Source organism: Serinus canaria, chromosome 8 (assembly GCF_022539315.1).
Source record: "Serinus canaria isolate serCan28SL12 chromosome 8, serCan2020, whole genome shotgun sequence".
NCBI lineage: Eukaryota > Metazoa > Chordata > Aves > Passeriformes > Fringillidae > Serinus > Serinus canaria.
This window is the reverse complement of record NC_066322.1, coordinates 12,111,895-12,132,043: the sequence shown is the minus strand read 5'-3', so window position 1 is coordinate 12,132,043 and position 20,149 is coordinate 12,111,895. Positions and strand designations below refer to the sequence as shown.

The following is a 20,149-nucleotide window of genomic DNA, read 5'->3' as shown; positions in this document are numbered from 1 at the left end:
AGGAGCCAGGACTCAGAAGTGTGACGTGTTGTAACATTAATAGGTACAATTTGCCATTTGACAGTATAAATCCATCACTATCATTTGTTGAGATCACCTCTGTAATAAAAAATACAGACTTGCTCTTTGAGGTTGGAACATTTCCAAAATTGAACATCATCCAAATAATCCTCTCTGTGGCTTTTATCCAAACATCCCAGTGCTGTGCAGTGAGGAGGTAGCTCCTGCACGCAATTCCTTGTTTTACTCCTCTAATGAGTGTTTTTAGGGACTTTGAAGGTGTCTGGCTTGGCTTCAAGTTCCAGTTTCTCGAAACAATTGGTAATTGCAGTGTTTATAGCTATAAAAATGGCTCATACATGAACCCTGCAATTTTCAGAGCATTCTTGTGCACTTAGAATGTACAAGCCAAGAATAATTCTTGGGAGTGGTGTCCCCAGAAAATCCAAGCTCTTTTTTAATAAATGTAGTGAATAATCAACTGTAAAGCAAAAATATTCTAAGAACTTCAGTGATTGATTAACCATACTGGTTTGAACCTTTCTTGTATAAATAAATGGGTAAATGAATAAAATATACAGATTGCAGTTCCAAAATGCAAAAAAGTGACATATGAGTGATGAAAGCAGGCTAGCAGTAGAGTAATGCTTTTCATTAAGGAACTGCCTGCATATTCATTAGAGCTAGTCGATTACTTAAAAAATACATTCATCAGATAATTTATTTGATGAATTTTACCATTATTTGTCAAATAATTTATTCTACAAAAAAAGGTAAAATTAATGGATTAGTGCATTTATCAAATCTTAATGGACAGCTCTAATACTTATTCAGTTCTGTACATTTTGGTTGATTCAGGATTAGTAATACTGCTGCAATCAATGCAGAAGAATTCCTGGCAAATCCATTACTGTGCTGTTTTCCCATATACTCACAAATTTCATGTACTTAATCTAGACTTTTCAAACTGAACATATTTCTTATAAAAATAAATATTCAAAGAACCTAAGATATTACATTTTCCCAAGCTTCAATAAAGAACATGGTCTGACAGACCATTGTTACCATTTAAAAATAAAAATGAAAGGAAAAATAAGAAAAAGCAGCCCCTCTGAGGTGAGTCACATCACAGTGATGTCATAGAGTCCACTGTCTCTTTGGGCTTCCTCACCTGATTATCCCTGTTCTTCAGTGAAACATTGCACAATCAGTATTCCTCACATTTCTTAATATTCTTAGAATTATTATCAAAAATGTTGCTTGACCTTTGACTTCCACCACATCAAGTACAGCACCATCTCAGATTTTTCAGTGAATATTTATGCTCTGAAAAATTCCTTTTTTTTTTTTTTTTTGTGATAAATGCTTAGTTATGTTTCTTAGATAGATGTGAAAGATATACTCTAGCATTTACTGTGTGTTTTTCAGAAAATAGCAGTTTAAAACATTTTTTTATATCCACTGTTATTTCTCAGTCTGCCTTTTTAGTGGAAATAAATTCCTACTGGGACTAGCAATGCCTTTGTTACTCTTTTTTAAAGAGTAATAGTCCCCTTTTCATTAGCCTCTCAGTGGCTTCAGTTAAAGGTGTCTCCATGGCATTTCTTATGCCATTGTGGATAAAGTGGAGAGAATTAATTATATAGTGGCATTAAAGACCGAGTCTGCAACTTTGCTTGAAACAGATTAGTTTAAACCACAGTGCTGTTCAGCAACAATACCTGCTGTGCTAAATAATAACTGAGTCAGAAAATGCTTGCCCTGTTCAGTGGACAGGATCAACAGATTCCATATTTCCAAGCCCAATGGATGCAATTTCTCAGCAAGACCAGAGCTTTCACATGAATCAAGGTTTTATCTTCCTTCTCTCTGCCATTAAAGCCCCAATTCTATGGTCCCTGGAAATACTTAGAAAGAAGAGGATATGTCCATTAGTCATTTCAGAGTAATGTAATTAGAAAAATTACTTGAACCTGTGTTATTGCATTGTAACAAATTCATCACAGAAGGCTGAAGGATCCTTGAAGGATGTTCCAAACATAATTGTTTGTTTTTTAAAAAAACAGCTTTAGTAGTTCAGCAAGAAAAAGTATATGAAGTTCTCCCTTGCAGTCACTGGAAGGACACTAGAGTTGAAACTCAAGCGTGTCCTCTGTCACCCAGAGTGAACCAAGCAGACACAGCAGGGGAGGGAGCACAGGTGGATGTCAAGGGAAAGGAGGAGAGCACCTGCATGTGCCAGCTGGCCGCAGATTTCCTGAGATGTTCCACAGCTCAGAGCAGATTAATGTTGCACACATCCTCCTTCAGTTCTAGAAAGACATACTGTGCCCACTCTTTTAATGGATCCAAGGGCAATCACCTTTTGTGGATTTTTTTTTCTTTTTATCAGGAAAGCCACACAACTGACTGAAATAGGTTGGTGTTATTGTTTTGTATTTTAGGGTTTTTTAATTGTTTAATATCTTCTTGGTGGTTCTGTTATGTGCCTTGTTCTAAGCACAATTACTATAAACATATATGCTTACCCTAAATTGTTCACTGAAAGGACACCATAGGTTTGCTTTAGATAGTTAGCGTGGACTGATGATGTCTTTTGGACTTTCTTAGCAATTACATAATGACTTCATCCACATGACACCTCTCTTGAATCAGATTTTCTTCCTCTATCCTACTGCCCTTTGATTGATCCCTGACAGGCATTTAGAGAGGTGAACTTAAATTCACAATAGTAATTGCACAGGAATACTGTGCTTGGAAATCTCACTTGGACACTAAAAGAAGTTTTTGTGGTTTTGAATAAATCACGCCATGGGATTTTGTAATCATATCCACAGCAGAATCACAGATAGTTCTGAAAAAGAAAAAAGCCAAATCCTCAAAAGGGTTTGGCAAATTGTGGAAGGTATGGATAGCTTTGTGACAAATATCCACAGCTCCAAAATTGAAAATACAGCTTGTTCTCAGACTTCACATCTCAGTCATGCTCCTGATACCTTCTCCTTCCTGGTTGCTCATCCAGTCACTGAAGCTAGTTGTACTAAAAGACGATGTACAACTATTTCACTCCTCTTTCCTGTGTGAAACTCCTGCAGGGTTCCTGCACAAGGCTCCAGATCCAGCCTAAGAAAGGTTTCCATGCATGCAAGGAAACCATAGGGATAGGAGCAATGTGTTGTCTGAACTTGATGGACCTTGAATGAGTTCATTAAACAGCCTGATTTTCGTCGCTACCAACAGACAAGACAATACATCTTCTCAAAAGCTTCTTGGAAAAAAAAAACTAAACCTAGGAATTATTTACACTGTGAGCAAAATAGACCCCAGTCCTTCCACTGGATCAAACTGGGGTAACATTTATGGCTGTGGGCAGGTACAGCTCTGTTGGTTCATCCTCCTGCCCTTGACTGCAGAGATGACAGTAAATGATGTGTTTGGTTTTGCAATCCAATGAGAAATAACATTGAATCCACAAGTCTGCAAAGCTGTTTACCTTCATGAAAAGCATGGAAACCCCATTTATTTATTGGTTTACTTATTTATTTATTTATTTATTTGCCGCTTCTTTTAAGTGTTCTAAAAATATAAAGGAAACACTTAATTGAGTCTAAATCTATAGCTTGAGGTATGTAAAAGAAAACTTTGAAGTATTCATAAATAAAAAGAAATTCTATGTGAATATTTTTTTTTTCCCCCAAGTCAGGATTTGTAATAAACTCATTTGGCTATGTTTTAACTTTTAAAACAAGTGAAATCATTAAAATCTTAGAAGCATAAAATTCTACCCCTGAATAATTGAAAATATTTCCCAAAAATACAGCCTAAAGGGGGTTCATTAATGTTTTTGTTCCATTTCCTACTCCCAGATAAGACTGCTGTTGTATACTTAAAGCTTTCGAGAAGATATATTCACTGGGGACATGGTAATGAGATAAATCAGTCAGGAGACAAACCCTGACTGTTTGACTGCCAGCTTGTGTCCAATTTTATGCAATTAATACAGCATACATTTTCATTTTGAAGCCTAAACGGTTGTATTGTGAGTACCTGAATTCCGTTCTGGCGGGCGGCAGTGAGGATGACCCCCTGAACGCGGTGGTTTCAGCCAGCCATCAGCCATCCAGCCAGAGAGGCAGAAATGGATTGCTCACCCTGGCAGAACCCAGACCATCACAAGCTCATTAATTCAAGCACTCGTAATGAGGGTCATTGTACAGACTGATACAGATACAGCTGCTCTGAACTTCAGACATTTTTTGAAAGAGCCAAATTCAATATGATATATGTAAAAAATTCAAGTATATGCCTAAGAGAGCAGCAGGAGAAATTTTCTCATTCTTTTTTGTGAGATCTGACATCAGCATATAGATGGTTTCATCAATTATTGAGACAGAGACTAAGAAAGGAAAAGGGAATGATTTGGGGGTTTCATTTTTGAAGTTTGAATGTAAAGTGCTCAGACTGAATCAGAACTAGTTTGTCTGAGTCTTTAGAATTAGCTCCCTCTTTCTTATACCTTCTCTTCTTTGTAACACTTGAGAGCCTTTAAAGACTGGTATTTGAAATGTTTTAATAACTTCTGAAAGGCTGGGGTGTATCTTTTTACACAAAGATATCGTACATTAAATTACTAATTCCTTTTTCATTCTATAAATAATGTGCATCGGAAACAGTCTCGAAGCCTCAGCCTCATATTAAACAATTGCAGCAGTGTTTAAAAAACAAAACTGTCTTTAAATGATCCTGGATGAGGAACTGGGGGTAAGGGAAATCCAGGTCTTTCTGCTCCAGTGAATATTTAATTATTTATATGGCATGGAATAGATCCAGCAGTAGCAGTGAATAACTATACAGAGCTGGAGAAACCAAGGGTCATAGCCTAGTCTGAATATTAAGTAAAACAGAAAATTATGCCCCATGTCTGCAACATCCTGTATAAATGTGCTGTCCATGGGGATTTTCATTGTTCAGGAGTGTCCTTTCTGGTTTTATTCAGAGAAGCTATCCTAGTCAGGAAGCGATTCCTGGTGAAAACACAGTCTAAAACAGTAAATGTCTTTTAGTGCTAATGAACTGACATTATTCAAGAAAAAAAGTATTGGATGAAATTTTTTTGAATGCCCTGTCCTGATCCATTTAATTTCACCAGAAGTCCAGGTGCTAACTGAGCTACTGCCATGAAAGACAGACCCTTCCCCTCTGAGCTTTCAAGTGCTCTTTGTCTTGCTTTAAAAAAGGAAGGGGGGCAGGAAGGAAAAAAGATGTCTTAGTTGTCAAATTTGACAGCTTTCAGCTACCTTGATGGGGCAAAATGATGATAGATCACTTCACTCAGTGTCTTACAATTTAATTGTAATTAATTACGAAAGAAATTACAGCTCTTCAACATGAGTGCAAATATTTTTATTTGCAAGTTTTATTAAATTTTGTGTAGCTCATACTATTCAGTGTTCAACTAACAATAAATACCATTCTATATCTACACAGGGAGAGTTTCATGCAGTGTGAAGCACTAACATTATATTTACTTGAGGACAAAACACTATAATACTCTTCCAGTATGTAAAATAGGTACATTTCAGAGTGGAATTAAGGACCTATTTTAAATATAGCTGTTGCTAGGCAATGTGCTATTAGCAGAACTCCAGCAGCATGGAACATTTAGGATTTTAGGACCTACGTGCTCGTTCTAATATTATTATTTGGTTTCTGAGATACTAGCAATCCACAGAGAAGTTGGTAATTTGCTTAGACAATAGCTGAGACTGTTCCTCAGTGCTCTCTGCTGGGGCAGCCCCAGACCTGATGGAGTGGAAGCCAGAGCAGCAGCATTTTGCTCTGTCCATGCCCAGCTTTCCCTCCTTGCAGAAGCACCTGCTCAGGTAGTAGGGAGACAGAGGGAGGGATGCTAATCTGCAAGCAAACCTTCAGGGCTGTCCTAGATGGAGGTGGAGGTAGGTTAACTCCATACACTGCTTTTCCCATCCTACTCTAAAATACACATGATTGATTGAACAGAGATCCCCAGGCCAATTCCTTTGGCAAGGCCTCCTTTTTGTTGACCAGATGATTAGGAGAGCACCAGTAAATTTCTTTGAATTCTAAATTGCTTTTTCTCTCCTGAGAAAAAGAGAGGAGGACATTATCCAGATCAGTGCTGTGGGTCAGATCTGATCCTAGGAGTTGTACCACTCCAGATTGCCCTGAACTCTTCCTTGTGTGCCTGGTGCACCTAACCCAGCAACATCACAGTTCTGAATGTGGGAACTGTAACATGGAGATCCCCAAAGCAGCAGCAGGAAAATATCACTGTCCTGCTCTTTACCACAGTGCTCCTCCATGACACAGCTAAGTGCTAAACCCTGCAGCAGTGCCCACTGCTGCCTGTGAATGTCTTGGGACTGCCATTCTCTGTGGTGTGTAGTGATAAAGCCTTGATAATGCTGGTGGCAATAGGAGTTTTACTGTTTAAGTGACATTCTGCATATTAGCTTAATGGGGCCAGAATTCACTCTAAAACCCTAAATCCTTCTGACCCTTTTCATATGATGTCCCAGAGAGGGATATAAGACTTACCATCCTTCCTTTAAACTCCATCTCAGGTGTACAACCATACCAGGTCCTGGCTTTGTGTCCCCTTAGAGACTATTCAGGATTATACAGCTACACAAATGTAGCTGCCCATGTCGACAGAATTCTGATTTCATGGACATCCTAATAATTGCTCTTGTTCATTGCCTATTTCTCACAAATATATTTTAAGTCTTTTTTCATTTGTTCATAAATATACCACAACATTTCTAGAATTTAAGAAGGCTAAAAATACATTTACAAATATCTTTAGGGAGACTTGATTCCCTGAAGATGCTGTGAGTGGAGGCTTTTTCTGTATCAGTCCTTGACTTTGATTAACCACTTCAAAAAAATAAAAAAAGGAATAGATTAATTATTAAAATTAGTCCTGTAGTGCACCTGAGCAATGATGAGTGAAACATGATTCCCACTGAATTGCAGAGGAGGCAGACCTGAAGGATGCTCAGCACTTCAGAGAATTGCCCTGGTAGAGAGAAAGTCAGAGGTTTTCTTTGTAAAATGATAAGGGTTGAGTGCACTGTTTGCCCAATAGCAGTCTGGGGTGGTTTATAAAATAAATAAAATAAAAAAAAAAATTATTCAGTTCAGGGCTTGGAATCAATGCAATTCCCCTCTAGTCTATTAGACTTGCCGAGGAACCCCTCTCAGGACACAGCAGTTTCTCTGCCTGCTCAGCCATGTAATAGCACTGAAAACAAAGGCACCGGAGCCCGCCGTGTCACACTGTAACATCATTATTCACTTGATACAACTGCGGCCATGCCACAGCACCTCACGCCCTGGTTTGCCCCAAGCTGCAGACTAACTCTGCTCATTATTCAGGTAACTTGTCCCCAGGCTGGCCCTGTGCTGAGCCTGTCCTGAGCTCGGTGTCACAGCTGCCTGCACATCCTGCTCTGCTCCAGCCTGCTCCCTCTCCGGGGACAGCATGCCTTATGTTTGCCATTTCGTTCTCATTCACCTTGCCTGGCACCTTAAGGCAGTCTTAATTATAGTGTCATTGAAGGCTTATTCAACTACATCTTAAGACTGTGGTTTAATTAGAAAAATGAAAACACATGATTACAACCAAAGTAAGTATAAAACAATATTCGGCTGCAAAGAGCAATCAAAACTTTTTCAATGTTTCAGTGTCTCTCATACAGAAGCCCCTCTTGCTCAGACAGAAAATTTGGGGATCCAGGACTTTTTGTGTACATCTGTATTTTAGATTACTTCTACAGCCTACTAGCTCAATTTCTGCTTGTTTGAAACTCAGTTTTGGATACAAATTCAAATGTCTTAAGTGTTTGTACCTTTGGCTAGGCATTTTAAGTGATTTGAATTAATTTGAGTGTTCCAACATTCCATTTGTTGGAACACTCAAAGCTCTTTGGGGATATCAGTTCCATTTCCCCTTTAGTCCTAATAAGTTCAGCTTATTAGTGTTCATACTCAGTCCTGCCATCCAAGATGAACTTTTTACTTTACATTTCCCAGAAATAGTTGAGGCCATTGGTATGTTCATAGCAAAGAGCTTGCAGAGTATCAGGCTGAAGCAGGATGCATTAAGTTTAGGATACCTTTTGGGATATCTTTTGGATTACCAGTTTTCTCCAAAGGCCACACTTGACACATTGTTTACGTTAGCTAGTTTTTTTCTTCTGGATTTACCCCTGAGTTCATGCTATTGTTTTCCCTTCCATTTTGCTTCATTTCTGTGTCACAGAGTAGCTACTACAACTTTGCTGTTATCCATTTCATCCCCCTTTGAAGGACAAAATGCAGTTCCAGAGGTTTCTAACTTAGGTTGAAGCATTGTGTACAGCCAGTCTATGTGCTTTCACTTTGCTATAGAAATTTTTTATTAATGGAGTGCTTAAAAATGGGGCAAAGACCGACTTAAGACTTTAATAAATCTTGGAAATGACCAAGTGTTTCAGAAGTTAAGTTCACCCTCATTACCCTGTAACACTACCTCCTGTGAGGCTACCTGAGACATATTGTACAATAATTGTGTTCTGGCAGCTGACTCCAAGAAGCTGGTGTTAACCTCTCCTGCTCCCCTGATACACACAGATTATTCCCATTTGAACGGGTTGGTGAATGAAAAGATCACAGTTAATGGGTATTACTTTAATGCAGAAGGCCAAATCCCATTATCCTGTGAAACGGACAGTGCAAATAGTATTTGTGCAAAGGAGCCCCACTGGGGCAAGGAGAAATGGAGCCTGCTGCCCACCCCATCCTCACTCAGCAAACCCTTGCTAGTTCTGCAGCTGGTTTTGTGAGAAAGGGGGGCTGGCCCATGGAGCTTCTCACAGAACCTATTTCTGGCAGTTTTTAAAGAAGTTGCAGTGTGTTCTCCATACTTCTGGTACTTTGATCACATTTCCCGCTACCTTTTTCAAATTAATAAGTACATTAGGTGAGTTATGCAGATTACAGTGTATGCCTGAAGTTATTTGATATATTATTCACCAGCAAATATAAAATAAAAAGTAAGTCTGCATATAATTATCCACAACTGCTGACTGACTCATAATTAACTTTGAAAAATTGCTGGTTTAGGAGATATCATAGATTACAATTTTAAATATGAGGAGCTTCAGAATAGCTCTCACGATCAGCACTGGTACAAGGTATTCAATGAAGGATTAATTCCCAAAACTGCTCATCAGCTCTATCTCCTGTTTTATCAAATTGTAAATATATTATGCTGCATTAAACTATGAGCATGCAGCTAATTAAAGCAGAGACTGCTTTAATACCAGATACTCCCCCATTGACACAAGAAAAATGTTCTAAGAACATACCTTATGAGTGTTTACAAATGAAAGTGATTCCTTTTCAAGTGGTGCTGTGCTCCAACAGCCTATTGGTTTTATTTCACAGACTTTTTTTTAAGTTTGGGTTGGGTGTTTGGTTTGGTTTGGTTTGGTTTGGTTTGGTTTGGTTTGGTTTGGTTTGGTTTGGTTTGGTTTGGTTTGGTTTGGTTTGGTTTGGTTTGGTTTGGTTTGGTTTGGTTTGGTTTGGTTTGGTTTGGTTTTTTTAAAGAATAAGAAGCAGGGGGAAAACCATACAGTCCTCTGGAGAAACAACTTGGGGAAGGCTTTAAGTCTATTCATTCTACAGCTAGAAGCCCACAGGAACTGACCAAGGGATTGCAACCAAGGATTTACAAATAGTACCTGAATGACACACAGCTAAAATTTGGTTAATTTCCTAATATTTTAAATATATTCTGATGTTAAATGCTGCAAAGAAGGCAACCATCCACATTTGCAAAGGAATGCCGTATAAATTTAACTGAAAGATCAGTGAAGCCTAGTCAAGCCAAGAGAGGATCAGAATCACAACTGAGCATCATTTGCAAAATTGCTTATTTAAGTTGCTTTTCTTTGTTTCAAACTCAAATCAAGCAGTGCCATTGTAAAAAATCTAGGAAAAAATACCAAAACTAATCATCTATTAAAAAAACATACAAGAGAAGATATGCAGCAAGAAGCCTTCCAGTAAAAGCTAGATTTTTTTAATTATTTGTGTAAACCTCTATGATTTTTCTGTCACTTGAAAGTTTTCACACCCCCAAAGACCTCAAAACGTATGATGCTATTAATGTTTTTTAGCAACAAAAGACACACATATTCTAAGATCAATATGATACAGCACAATAAAAACCCATAGGGTAGAGGGGTTTTTTTGGAGTTTCTAAATTTCCCTTCCCTTCCCTCCCCTTCCCTCCCCTTTCCCTTTCCCTTTCCCTTTCCCTTTCCCTTTCCCTTTCCCTTCCTTTCCCTTCCATCTCCACTTAGGAAAAATAATCTCAGCAGAAAATCAAAGAGATTTACCAATAAAATCAATAAACATTTGCAGACTGTTGGTAGTGATATTGTTGAGATTAGGTAAGATTACATCCCTGCTTGATCAATGTTTATTTCAGGGCTCATATATTTTTTAATAGAAGTGAATCAGAACAGGGTGGGTTTTTTCCCCTCCTGGCATGGGATTCTGTAGATTTCAGATACACAGAAATTTTATCTGACTTGTTTCATTTAAATGTTTAACAGTAATTGGCATTCAAAGGTATTCTGGTTTGAACTAAAAGGTTTTTTTCTTTGCTCCCCCCAGGTTAATTTGTTGGCTTTTGGAGTGATTATTTATAAAGTATTTAGACACACAGCAATGTTAAAGCCAGAAGTCAGTTGTTATGAAAATATAAGGTAAGTTTGCATTCAGTACAAATTCTACCTTCTTTCTGTAGATTTAAATACAGAGATGATAATGAGTCTTCAAAAGTAACAGCTTAATACCCTGAGATTTGTAGAAAAATAAAGATTTTTTTTCTCTTATTACCCTTATATATATTTGGACATAAATTTTGCAATCACTATTGGCACTGAGTCATACCTTGTATGGTAGGGTGTGTGTGAAAGATGCACAAAGAAAACAAGTGGCCCATATCAAGCAGAGGGTAAAGGCTGATGGCAAAGTTAAAGAACTAATTGTCCTTTTCTCTTTAGTATTTTCCACAGCCTCTATGCAAGGCAAAACAGAAATCAAATCTATGTCTGAAATGGGACCAAAATATTTGCCTTGAAGTTACAAATGATAAAAGATTGGAGCCATTCACGTTACTTGGGCAAAGTCTGCAGTAGGACATTGTGCTTCTGTGGCACTGGGGGGATGGAGGAGATTCTTTACTTTGCATGCTGCTATGATTTTTCCATCAACTCACTCTCTTTAAAACTGATTTATAGGGACCTTGAAAAGCGTTTGTGCAGGAAAAGCTGAAGTGTACTACAGGGAACATTGAAAACAACTTACTGTTTGTGTTGCTTAGGAACACTCCTGCAGTTTCAATGCATTGCACTAGATTTATAGTTAGGATTTAGCAATTGTTTGATTGATTAACTTCTCTTATTCCTCACCTTTCATAGCTTCATGTGGTGACCTGTTTCTAATGAAGTTGAAAATTATTCATTTTCAGAGGAACAGTGCTAAAAATGTCTGCTGTTCAAAGGAAGTCCTGCAAGGACTGAGCTGAGAATGAATAAGAAAGTAATCAGTGGCTTCATTTCCAAGACAACATGTTGTAATTTGTGCAAGTCTGTGAGCAGGGCTCTACAGCATCTTGTTAAAAAAAATTGTAACCAATCAGTTCCTACAGTTTTAAGGCATCAATATGCTGACCCAGGAACAATTTGAGAGTACCTGTGTTCTAAAACAATTTCTTTTTTTTTTTTTTTTCTTTTTTAAGAGACAGAATTTTAAAAAGAGTCTGGTTTTACAACTGGCACCGTCCTCTGCAGTGAACCTGAGAGGCAGCCTGGGAATCCTTTGATGTCATGCACATGCACTGACCTAAGAGCATACTGAACATTTTTCTGGGTTATTTTTTTGAGGAAGATAGGGGGGAGGAGGAAAAGTGGGGGAATGCTTCATAACAGACATATGTTTTTCCTTGGGGAATTACACTAACAGTAGATTTAAATCAAATCATATGGTGCTGCAGTACACCAGAGAAAACATATCTGAAGATTAAAGAAGCCAGTGTTTTAAGGCCCTCCAGTTTTACTCCTTTGCTCTTCCAAAGTGATTGTGTGACTTTGTTCATGCTACAGTGCTACAGCACACCCTGAAGAGCAGCCCCTGCACTTGCACTTCTCAGGCCTTTGCAGCTGTGAAAAAATTTCCAAGGCAGCATTCACCCCCCAAAGTGGAGGAGAAGGCCAGTAGCCTGTGCCTGTGTGTGGCTCACAATGTTTTCTTCCTGTCCAGATCCTGTGCCCGTGGTGCCCTTGCTCTCCTGTTCCTCCTTGGGGCTACCTGGATTTTCGGGGTCCTCCATGTGGTCCAAGGGTCTGTGGTTACTGCCTATCTTTTTACTATCTTCAATGCATTCCAGGGGATGTTCATCTTCATATTTCTTTGTGTGCTCTCTAGGAAGGTAAGTATATTATTCCTTGTGGGAAGTGGCTCAGTCTCATGTCCCTGCACTGTCCAGGTGTCCAGCCCTGAAGCTGAAATTCTGCCTTCAGTGGAGAACCTCTGTCCAGTTTTTATGTTCTCACATATTTTCTCCCAGTTTTAAAACTGAAATATGAAGCATGGGAAAATGGGGCTTTTTCACTGTAAAACTGGTTACAGTGTCATTAACCTGATGGAATAATACAACGTGTGCAATAAAACTTCCAGTCCTTTCAGTTAGCAGCAGGATTCACCCACACCAGCCTGGGATGATTCTTTCTTCAGTGGTCCATCCTAAAGTAAACATCAGCTCCACCTTAAAACATCTAGTGACAAGAGCAGTGCAAAATGAGTTCAAAGACATATAGACCTATTAATAAATCTATTTCAATATTTTTATTTCAGATTCAGGAGGAGTATTATAGATTGTTCAAAAATGTTCCTTGCTGTTTCGGCTGTTTGAGATAAAGGGAAGGAAAACACCCAAAAGCATCTCAGCAGAAGAAAGAAGCAACCTACATGGTGTTGTTGTGGATATTACTGCAAAATATGGTATTTTGAAAGTCTGAAATGACCCAGTGAGCAGGCAAATCTCTTAACTGAATTACTGGTTTTGTACATACTTGAGCATTTGTGCAGAACATCTGTATTATTCTGTATACTAACAGTATACAAAACAAACTGGATCATTGCAAAACAAATATTAATAAAGAAAAGGGAAATAAATTTCTTAAGAATCTCAAGACCTCATGACTGAGGTTTTGTTTCTAATATTAAAAATATCTCCAGTTCTTGAAAGCAAGATACCAAAAACCAACAGGCACAGCAGATTTTATGAAGTGCTTTGCTAGTGGAAACATGTTCACCATCCTTTTGTAGTAAAAAACTTCATACATTGAGTTGTATGTGACCATCTGCAGGGAATGGGTTCCATTAAAGAGTCAATAGATAAAGATCTGCTTCAGCCTAGACTTTTGAAAACATTTCTTTTAATTTAAAGTAGATTAAAAAAGGAATTTGTTTAATATTATTCTCTTATCACTCTGAAATATATATTTGTATATTAATCAATCCTTTATTTTTATAACTTTTAAAGAACTGTTTAGATCTAAAGAGCTGAGGTCAGATCTGATACAAGAATGGTGGGACAGTCTTCTTTTATAACTGAAAGATTATTTTGTGAATACTTTGAAATAGATCTGGTTCTCATTTTATTTAATAGCCAAAAAAACTGAGATCTGCTTAACTGGCACTATGATTTTGGAGGCTGTGGGAAGAAGATGCTTTCACAGGTTTGTCACTTCATAGATATTGGGAATCTAGACTTTGTAGGACCAAATTAAAGTGGTAGAAATCACCCGTGCAGAAGAAGACATTTAAATTCAAGGTAATGTGGCTCTGTACCATGTAAAATTCCAATTACAGAAGTTTTCTCATAGCATCTTTGAGTCAAGCAGTTGTCTTCCTCTGAGGCTCCTGGGTTTGAATCAATCCTGCACTTAACCTTAGGAGTGTGAGTAGAACCACTGAAATCAAAGGGAGTACTGAGGTGCAAGTTTGGCAGATCAGAGCATAAACACAATACATTGACCATTCCACCTATGGCATCTGACTTATTTGAAAAGTATGCTTTAATTTCACCCTATTAGCACCCAAATTATGCTGAGAAATTTCCTGTCCACATTGCCTTCTCAGGAAGTGTCTAGGATCTCAGAAGAAGCCCAGTATTTTTGCCAGTGAGGCACTGTAAATATGTAGTTGTTAATAAATCCCACTGTTGTGTTGTCTGTTAAAATAAAGCACTACTCTGAATTGTATTTATATTAAAGGAAATCTTGTTTTAGTAATGGTCAACTTTGGTTTTTGTCTTTTTTTCCTTATACACAAGGTTTTCATTGTATGCACTGCAATGATAGGCTTCATTAAGTCTGTTCCATGCCTGTGTCAAGTTCTCTGAAAAAAGAGTAGTCTATTTTTAAAAAAATACTAAAGAAATCTCCTGGTCCTTTGAATGTAAAATATGTGAATAAACTGTAGTGCTTTGCTTTCACATTTTGACATTTCCATTCATTTAAATAAATACAGTGGTAAAAGTTCACATTGTTACATATCATTTGCCCTCAATTATTTGCTGTTGTATATGTTCTTCTAAGGTTGGGAAATGCAGATACACATTACTTTAAAGAATATTTTTAGAAGGATATCTACCAGGCCATCATTTTTAATCTCCTGCAGAACTGTAACCTACAGTAAGCTGATCTGGACAAAGCATCTCTAGTAACTATATAATGACTTCAGCATGCTCAGGGAGATTGAAAAAGTTCCTTGGAAAGAAAATATATCATAAATGTTTAGCTTACAATAGTCTTTGTAATGAAAGAACATCTTTTATAGGAAAACTGCTCTCCTGTCTCTGGGTCAGATCTTCATTGAAACTCTGTTTTCCTTACATACAAGGATGAGTTTTCATCTTTTAATACAGCACATAAAGAGCAGATAAATTTTTTTAGATTCCCTGCCTCAGACCCTGAAGGATATTGCAATTGTCCTTCCTAGCACAGGCAGATGTACTGGCAAGAAATTAAAGGTTTATTTGTCACAGCCCTTAGTTACATGAACCCCAACCCAGCAGAGAGAGAAGGACTGACACTGGACATAAATTGAAAAAAGAGAAGTTTCAAGAAGAGATGAGGAAAATCCTTTTCACCATCAGGACAGTCAAGTGTTGGAAAAGATTACACAGAGAGTTCATACAATTGTGTTAAAATCTTTGGAGGTTTTTAAGACTGCATAAAGTTCCCAGCAACGTGACTTCAACCTGACCCTGCTCTGAGCAGGAAGGTGGATGAGATGACTCTCTGAGATCCTTTCCAGCCTGGATTGTTCTATTAGTCTGTGGTATCAAATCAGAAAAATAATAATCAGGCATTAGTCACAATTTTGTTATGCAAACTTGCACTCAGGTGCTAAGCAAACTGTTTTTCCAAAAGTAAATCTATTTATCAGATCAACTAGCTGACTGGTTTGAAAACTAAGAATTTTGTTTAACACTTTTTAAGATTACACACTTCTTAGAGGCCTGTGATATGTCCAGTGGGGCCAACAGGAAAAAAAATAAAAGTAAAAACTAATCAGTGATTGACCAGATACATAAAATGTAAAATGTTAATGTTTCACTCTGAAAGTAAATGCTTGATGAAGAAACTTTTTCCATTAAACCAAACAGAAATTTGTGTTCAGTGTTGCATTTCAAGGTGTGTTTCAGAATACAATAAATAAGGTAAAGACTCATCTATTCTGAAATTAATATTTCCTCAAATAATTAGAACAGTATTTCAAGAATCTGCAATATTATCACCATAGCCATTGGGAGATTCAGTCTGCTGGAGCTGTGCTAATAAACAGAGAGCTGTGCTCTTTACCTATTGGAATGAAGCAGGTAGTCATTTAGAACAAGGTAAATACAGTGCAAATGTATTTCAGACTTTTCTCCACTCCCCAGTTGTCACAGACCTTCAGCTCAGAACATGAGGATGCTCTGAAGCCAGGACTTGAGCACCTCTTGACCACACATATAAAGCAATGCTGCACATGATTATGTGAAGCAGAACAAATATTTTCAGGGCTGATTCCTCCAGCTGCTACACTTCCAGCACCACTTTTCTCATCAATAATTTCACTTTTAATATCTTTATCACCATAGTTCCTTTAAAGGCCAGTTCATAATCACACCCTTGCCATGTGCCAATTAACCCCAGGAGAAGCCCTGCCTCCTTCTTTGAAATCTGTATAGATTAGACAAAAAAGTCAAAAGCCATGAAGCTAAAACTTTCTTTTCTCTGGGAAAAGAGGTGGTAGGAGGAGGGCCACTGGCCAACAGCTCCCCCCAGCCTGTGTTACTCTTTCCCTTTGGTTCTCATTTGGTGCTGAGTGCTTTGCTGTGAGATTATGGAAGCGACTGTGCCACCTCACCAAAGTCATCCCCCATGCAATTTTTATATAAAATTAAGCCTTTAAGATGGATGCAGACTTGAAAACAGCTGATCAGCAAAATGCACTGACAGTCCATTTAAAAGCAGCCAAACTGTCAAGTGCAAATGTGCTAAAGCATTTTCACAAGTTGCCTGGCTCCCTGCCAGCTCAGCCCCCACGGCCGGCCGGCGCTGTGGGCAGCCTGTCCTGGAGCTGCACTCACAGGAGGACAGCACTGCTGCTTTCAGACTCTGCATCTCCATGACAACGCTCCTGAACAAACCTGATGGAGAACCAAGAGCCCTTGACACATCCAGACTTTGTCAGGAGTCAGGTCCATGGCCACACACAGAACCCGGAGGGCCTGGAACTGCAGCTTCAAAACACGCTGCAGGATGTGACTAATATGAAATGCAGTAATTCCACCAACTTTGCTGCTACACAGCAATATCGACAGCAGCAGTCCTACTGGCTCAGAAGAATAGAAAGTATGAAAAAAATTCCATACACACCCAAAAAGTAACAGCAAAACTGACTTTTAAGAATGCACTTTTTTTTCCCCCAAGTGGAACAAAAAATGCTTAAAAAGCACACTGAAATTATCCTCAAACATAGATTTTTACTGATTCTATTTATGATAACAAATATGTTTTGTAGAGGCCTTATTTGACATCTTCCCAATGCAGGGTTGCATTTTTCCCAGAATTCCTTTTCCTGAGCTATCCCTTTAAATCTGGCAGAAGCTTTACTTCTACAGATGTTGTTTTGCAGCTCCTTGGGTTTTTTTTCTTGCCTTGCTGGTAAGTGCTCATATTTTATTGTATTTTCTTCTCTGGATTCCCAAGGAAAAAGTGTATTTTCATCAAACATAGGGGAAGCTCCTCTGTTTCCCAAAGCATTGCTGATTATTCTAATTAAAACCAGCTCCAAGACTGACCATCAGCCTTCACTGCAGTGCAATAGGAACCTCCCTCCAGTGTAAGCCTTTGTGTTTATTGTAACTATTTATATAAATGCTGCAGTCAGCTCTGTGTCCACATTAACCTAACACCATTTAAAATAATTTTGTAAGACTTTTGTGAGACAGTGCTAATTTACTCAAATCCAAATTGAATATAAACTGTTCTTCTTTACAATAACTAAGTTTGAAAACTATGTTTTTAAGAGAGAATCCAGATAACTTTGTTAAAATAAGTTATATTTTAATCTGGGCAGGGATGTTTTCCTCCTGTGTCTGGCCCACCATTATTTGGTTTAATGGACTGAGTTAAAGGCAGCAATCTTCAAAATCCCATTCCTCTCTCTCTTTGAATGTTCCCGCACTATGCAGACTTCTGGCATCACCTTGGCTTCTGCTGGGTTTCAGAAATAATTGTTGATGATACAGTAAATTTGTTTTCTCTCCCTTGTGTTTAAATCCCAATCTCACACACACTCATGTATTTGCTCAGTTTTATGCACGACTAAGTCTGTGGCGTTAATGAGGCTGCTCATGTGCATAAAGTTAAGCATATGTGCAAGTGTTGTATGATCAGGGTCTTAGGATGCCAATTTGCAGTAATAACAGATTTGCATATACTCATGATCCCAAGCACTGGGCTTCCTGCTCATTATCAGTAGTGGAATTAATTTAGCTGGTTTTCATTCCATTATGTTTATAAGCCTTTTCTTTTTTTTTTTTTTAAGTGAACTTGAAGTTGTTTTGATTACCAGTCCTCATCCATTTTTGATTTTGTCCCTGGCACTTAACATATGTGGGGTTTTTCCCTCTATTTACAAGCACCCACCTTAGCCATGATAGTATGAGCTCATTTATGCTCAAGATGAAAGATCAGGTCACACTTCTTAAGCTGAAAATGTGCTCCATGCTGCGTAAGAGATCTGCAGAAATACCAATTGCAAATACCCAGCTAGGACTCATCAAAATCCTGTGCACAAGTCGTGGCTTCTGTCGTCCAGGGGTTAGGCCCTAAATGAAGTGAGTAGCAGCTGTAACCCATTTAGCATAGATGCCAGCTCAGGGAGAGGGAGCTTGCACTCCTCTCTGGCAGGTGGGTCGCATTGAAGCAGAAAAGAGTAAAGTATATCCTCACTGAAATTACAGTGCGTGTCCTACTGAAGGATAATCTCCCTTCTGATGCTCAGCTCTGCTTTGTCTCCATTATGATTGACACTTAATACCTATAATACAACTCCTAAAGACTCTGGGGTTTGGTTCCTCGTTCCCAGAAGCAGTACTGCATTCACTCCCTCTCCAAGTGGATGGGGCAGGACCAGGTGTCCACCCTTCCCTGGCAGGTACTGATGAGGACATGCCTACCCAGAGACCCTCCCTCTGTGCTGCACCCAGCTCCCACAGCTGACCTGCAGCTCCCAGTACAGCTGAGAGTTGAGTTGAGCTCTGCCAGCCCCCAGCACAGCTGAGAAGGCTGGAGTGCAACATTTGGCTTTGCAGTGAGCAAGGGACACCAGTGCTGTAATAGGGAAACAGAGGCAGAACAGTGATACTTGGTGAGTAGCAAAACAAAGGCATGAGTGCCTCCTAACCCTAATAAGCAACATTTTGAAAGAGGGGGGAGAAAGAGAGATGAATAACTTCTGCTACAAAATAGATAGTTGAGAGCTGTCATCTAGAGAACCTCATGGTTCCCTACCTGAGTGACTCTATTTGCCAAAAGGAAAGGGGAGTAGTGCTGGGAAAGAGGAGGTAGCACTCAAAGGAGGCTCAGGGTGTGGGGGCAACACAAACAGATTATGGATTATTGGGGAAATGAGAGCAGCATCAAATGGTAATTTTGTAAGGATGTCTTCCCTGAAGCTAAATAAAAGTGGAAAAAAAATCAACTGATCCTTGAAGCAGCTCCCAATTACGTCCTATATGTTATCTTTTTAATGAATTGTTTCTGGACTAAAAATATTACACGCAAATCAGACATCATAATCTTGCATGAAGATCAGGAAAAAGTTTACAGTAAGAAAGAAGAAGGGAAAGACCCTGTGGTTCTGCACAGCTTTCATGAAACCATGTGAGCCTGTGAGGTCTGCTTACACTGTTGCATGGCTTGAATGGTCTTGTTTAGTTATTTTTTCTCCTTTAAAACTACTGTTTTCTCCAGAAAGACATTGTGTTCATGGAATACCTGTGCTGTGAGCTACAAATGAGTAGCATCCTTCTGAATCTGGCAACCTTAGGCTGCATCCATCTCAGAGATATTTTCTCTGCACATCTTGTATGTCTGTGCAGAGAAGGATGAACAGAAATGTGCTCTCTGGTCATGCATTGTATACAATAGTTACATAAAACCATGTTTTAAAGTAAGCTGTCCTTTCAAGTGGTCAGTGTTATCTTAACAACTTGAATGACCAAAAAGTTAGATTCTCTCTACTAGGTACCATCTCCTTCAAGCCCATACAGAAATCATCCCAGGTTTTGTAGCTATTTTAGGCCTCCTGCCCAGACCAAAATCAAAGCAAAGCTAATGGAGGATGGTACAAGACACAGTTGTACCAAGTCTCCTCTCTGCCCAGGAGCTGCTGGTGCAGGGCTGGGTGGTGGCAGTGAAGCAAGAACCCCTTCTCCACGCCCTGTACAGTGCCAGTGCAGGCTGACCTCAGAGGCTTTACCTGTCAGGTT

At 38.8% G+C, this 20,149-nt stretch overlaps 1 protein-coding gene across 1 annotated transcript in view; it reads left to right on the top strand.

The window, feature by feature from the left end:
- The window catches only part of ADGRL4 (adhesion G protein-coupled receptor L4), a 72,145-nt gene extending 57,506 nt beyond the window's left edge, over nt 1–14,639 (top strand). Inside the window, exons 15-17 of the mRNA XM_018912310.3 lie at nt 10,705–10,796; nt 12,355–12,523; nt 12,949–14,639. Coding sequence (XP_018767855.2) covers nt 10,705–10,796; nt 12,355–12,523; nt 12,949–13,011 — 324 coding nt within the window. The 3' untranslated portion in view covers nt 13,012–14,639. The remainder of the gene's footprint in view (nt 1–10,704; nt 10,797–12,354; nt 12,524–12,948) is intronic.
- Nucleotides 14,640–20,149: the final 5,510 nt, after the last annotated feature.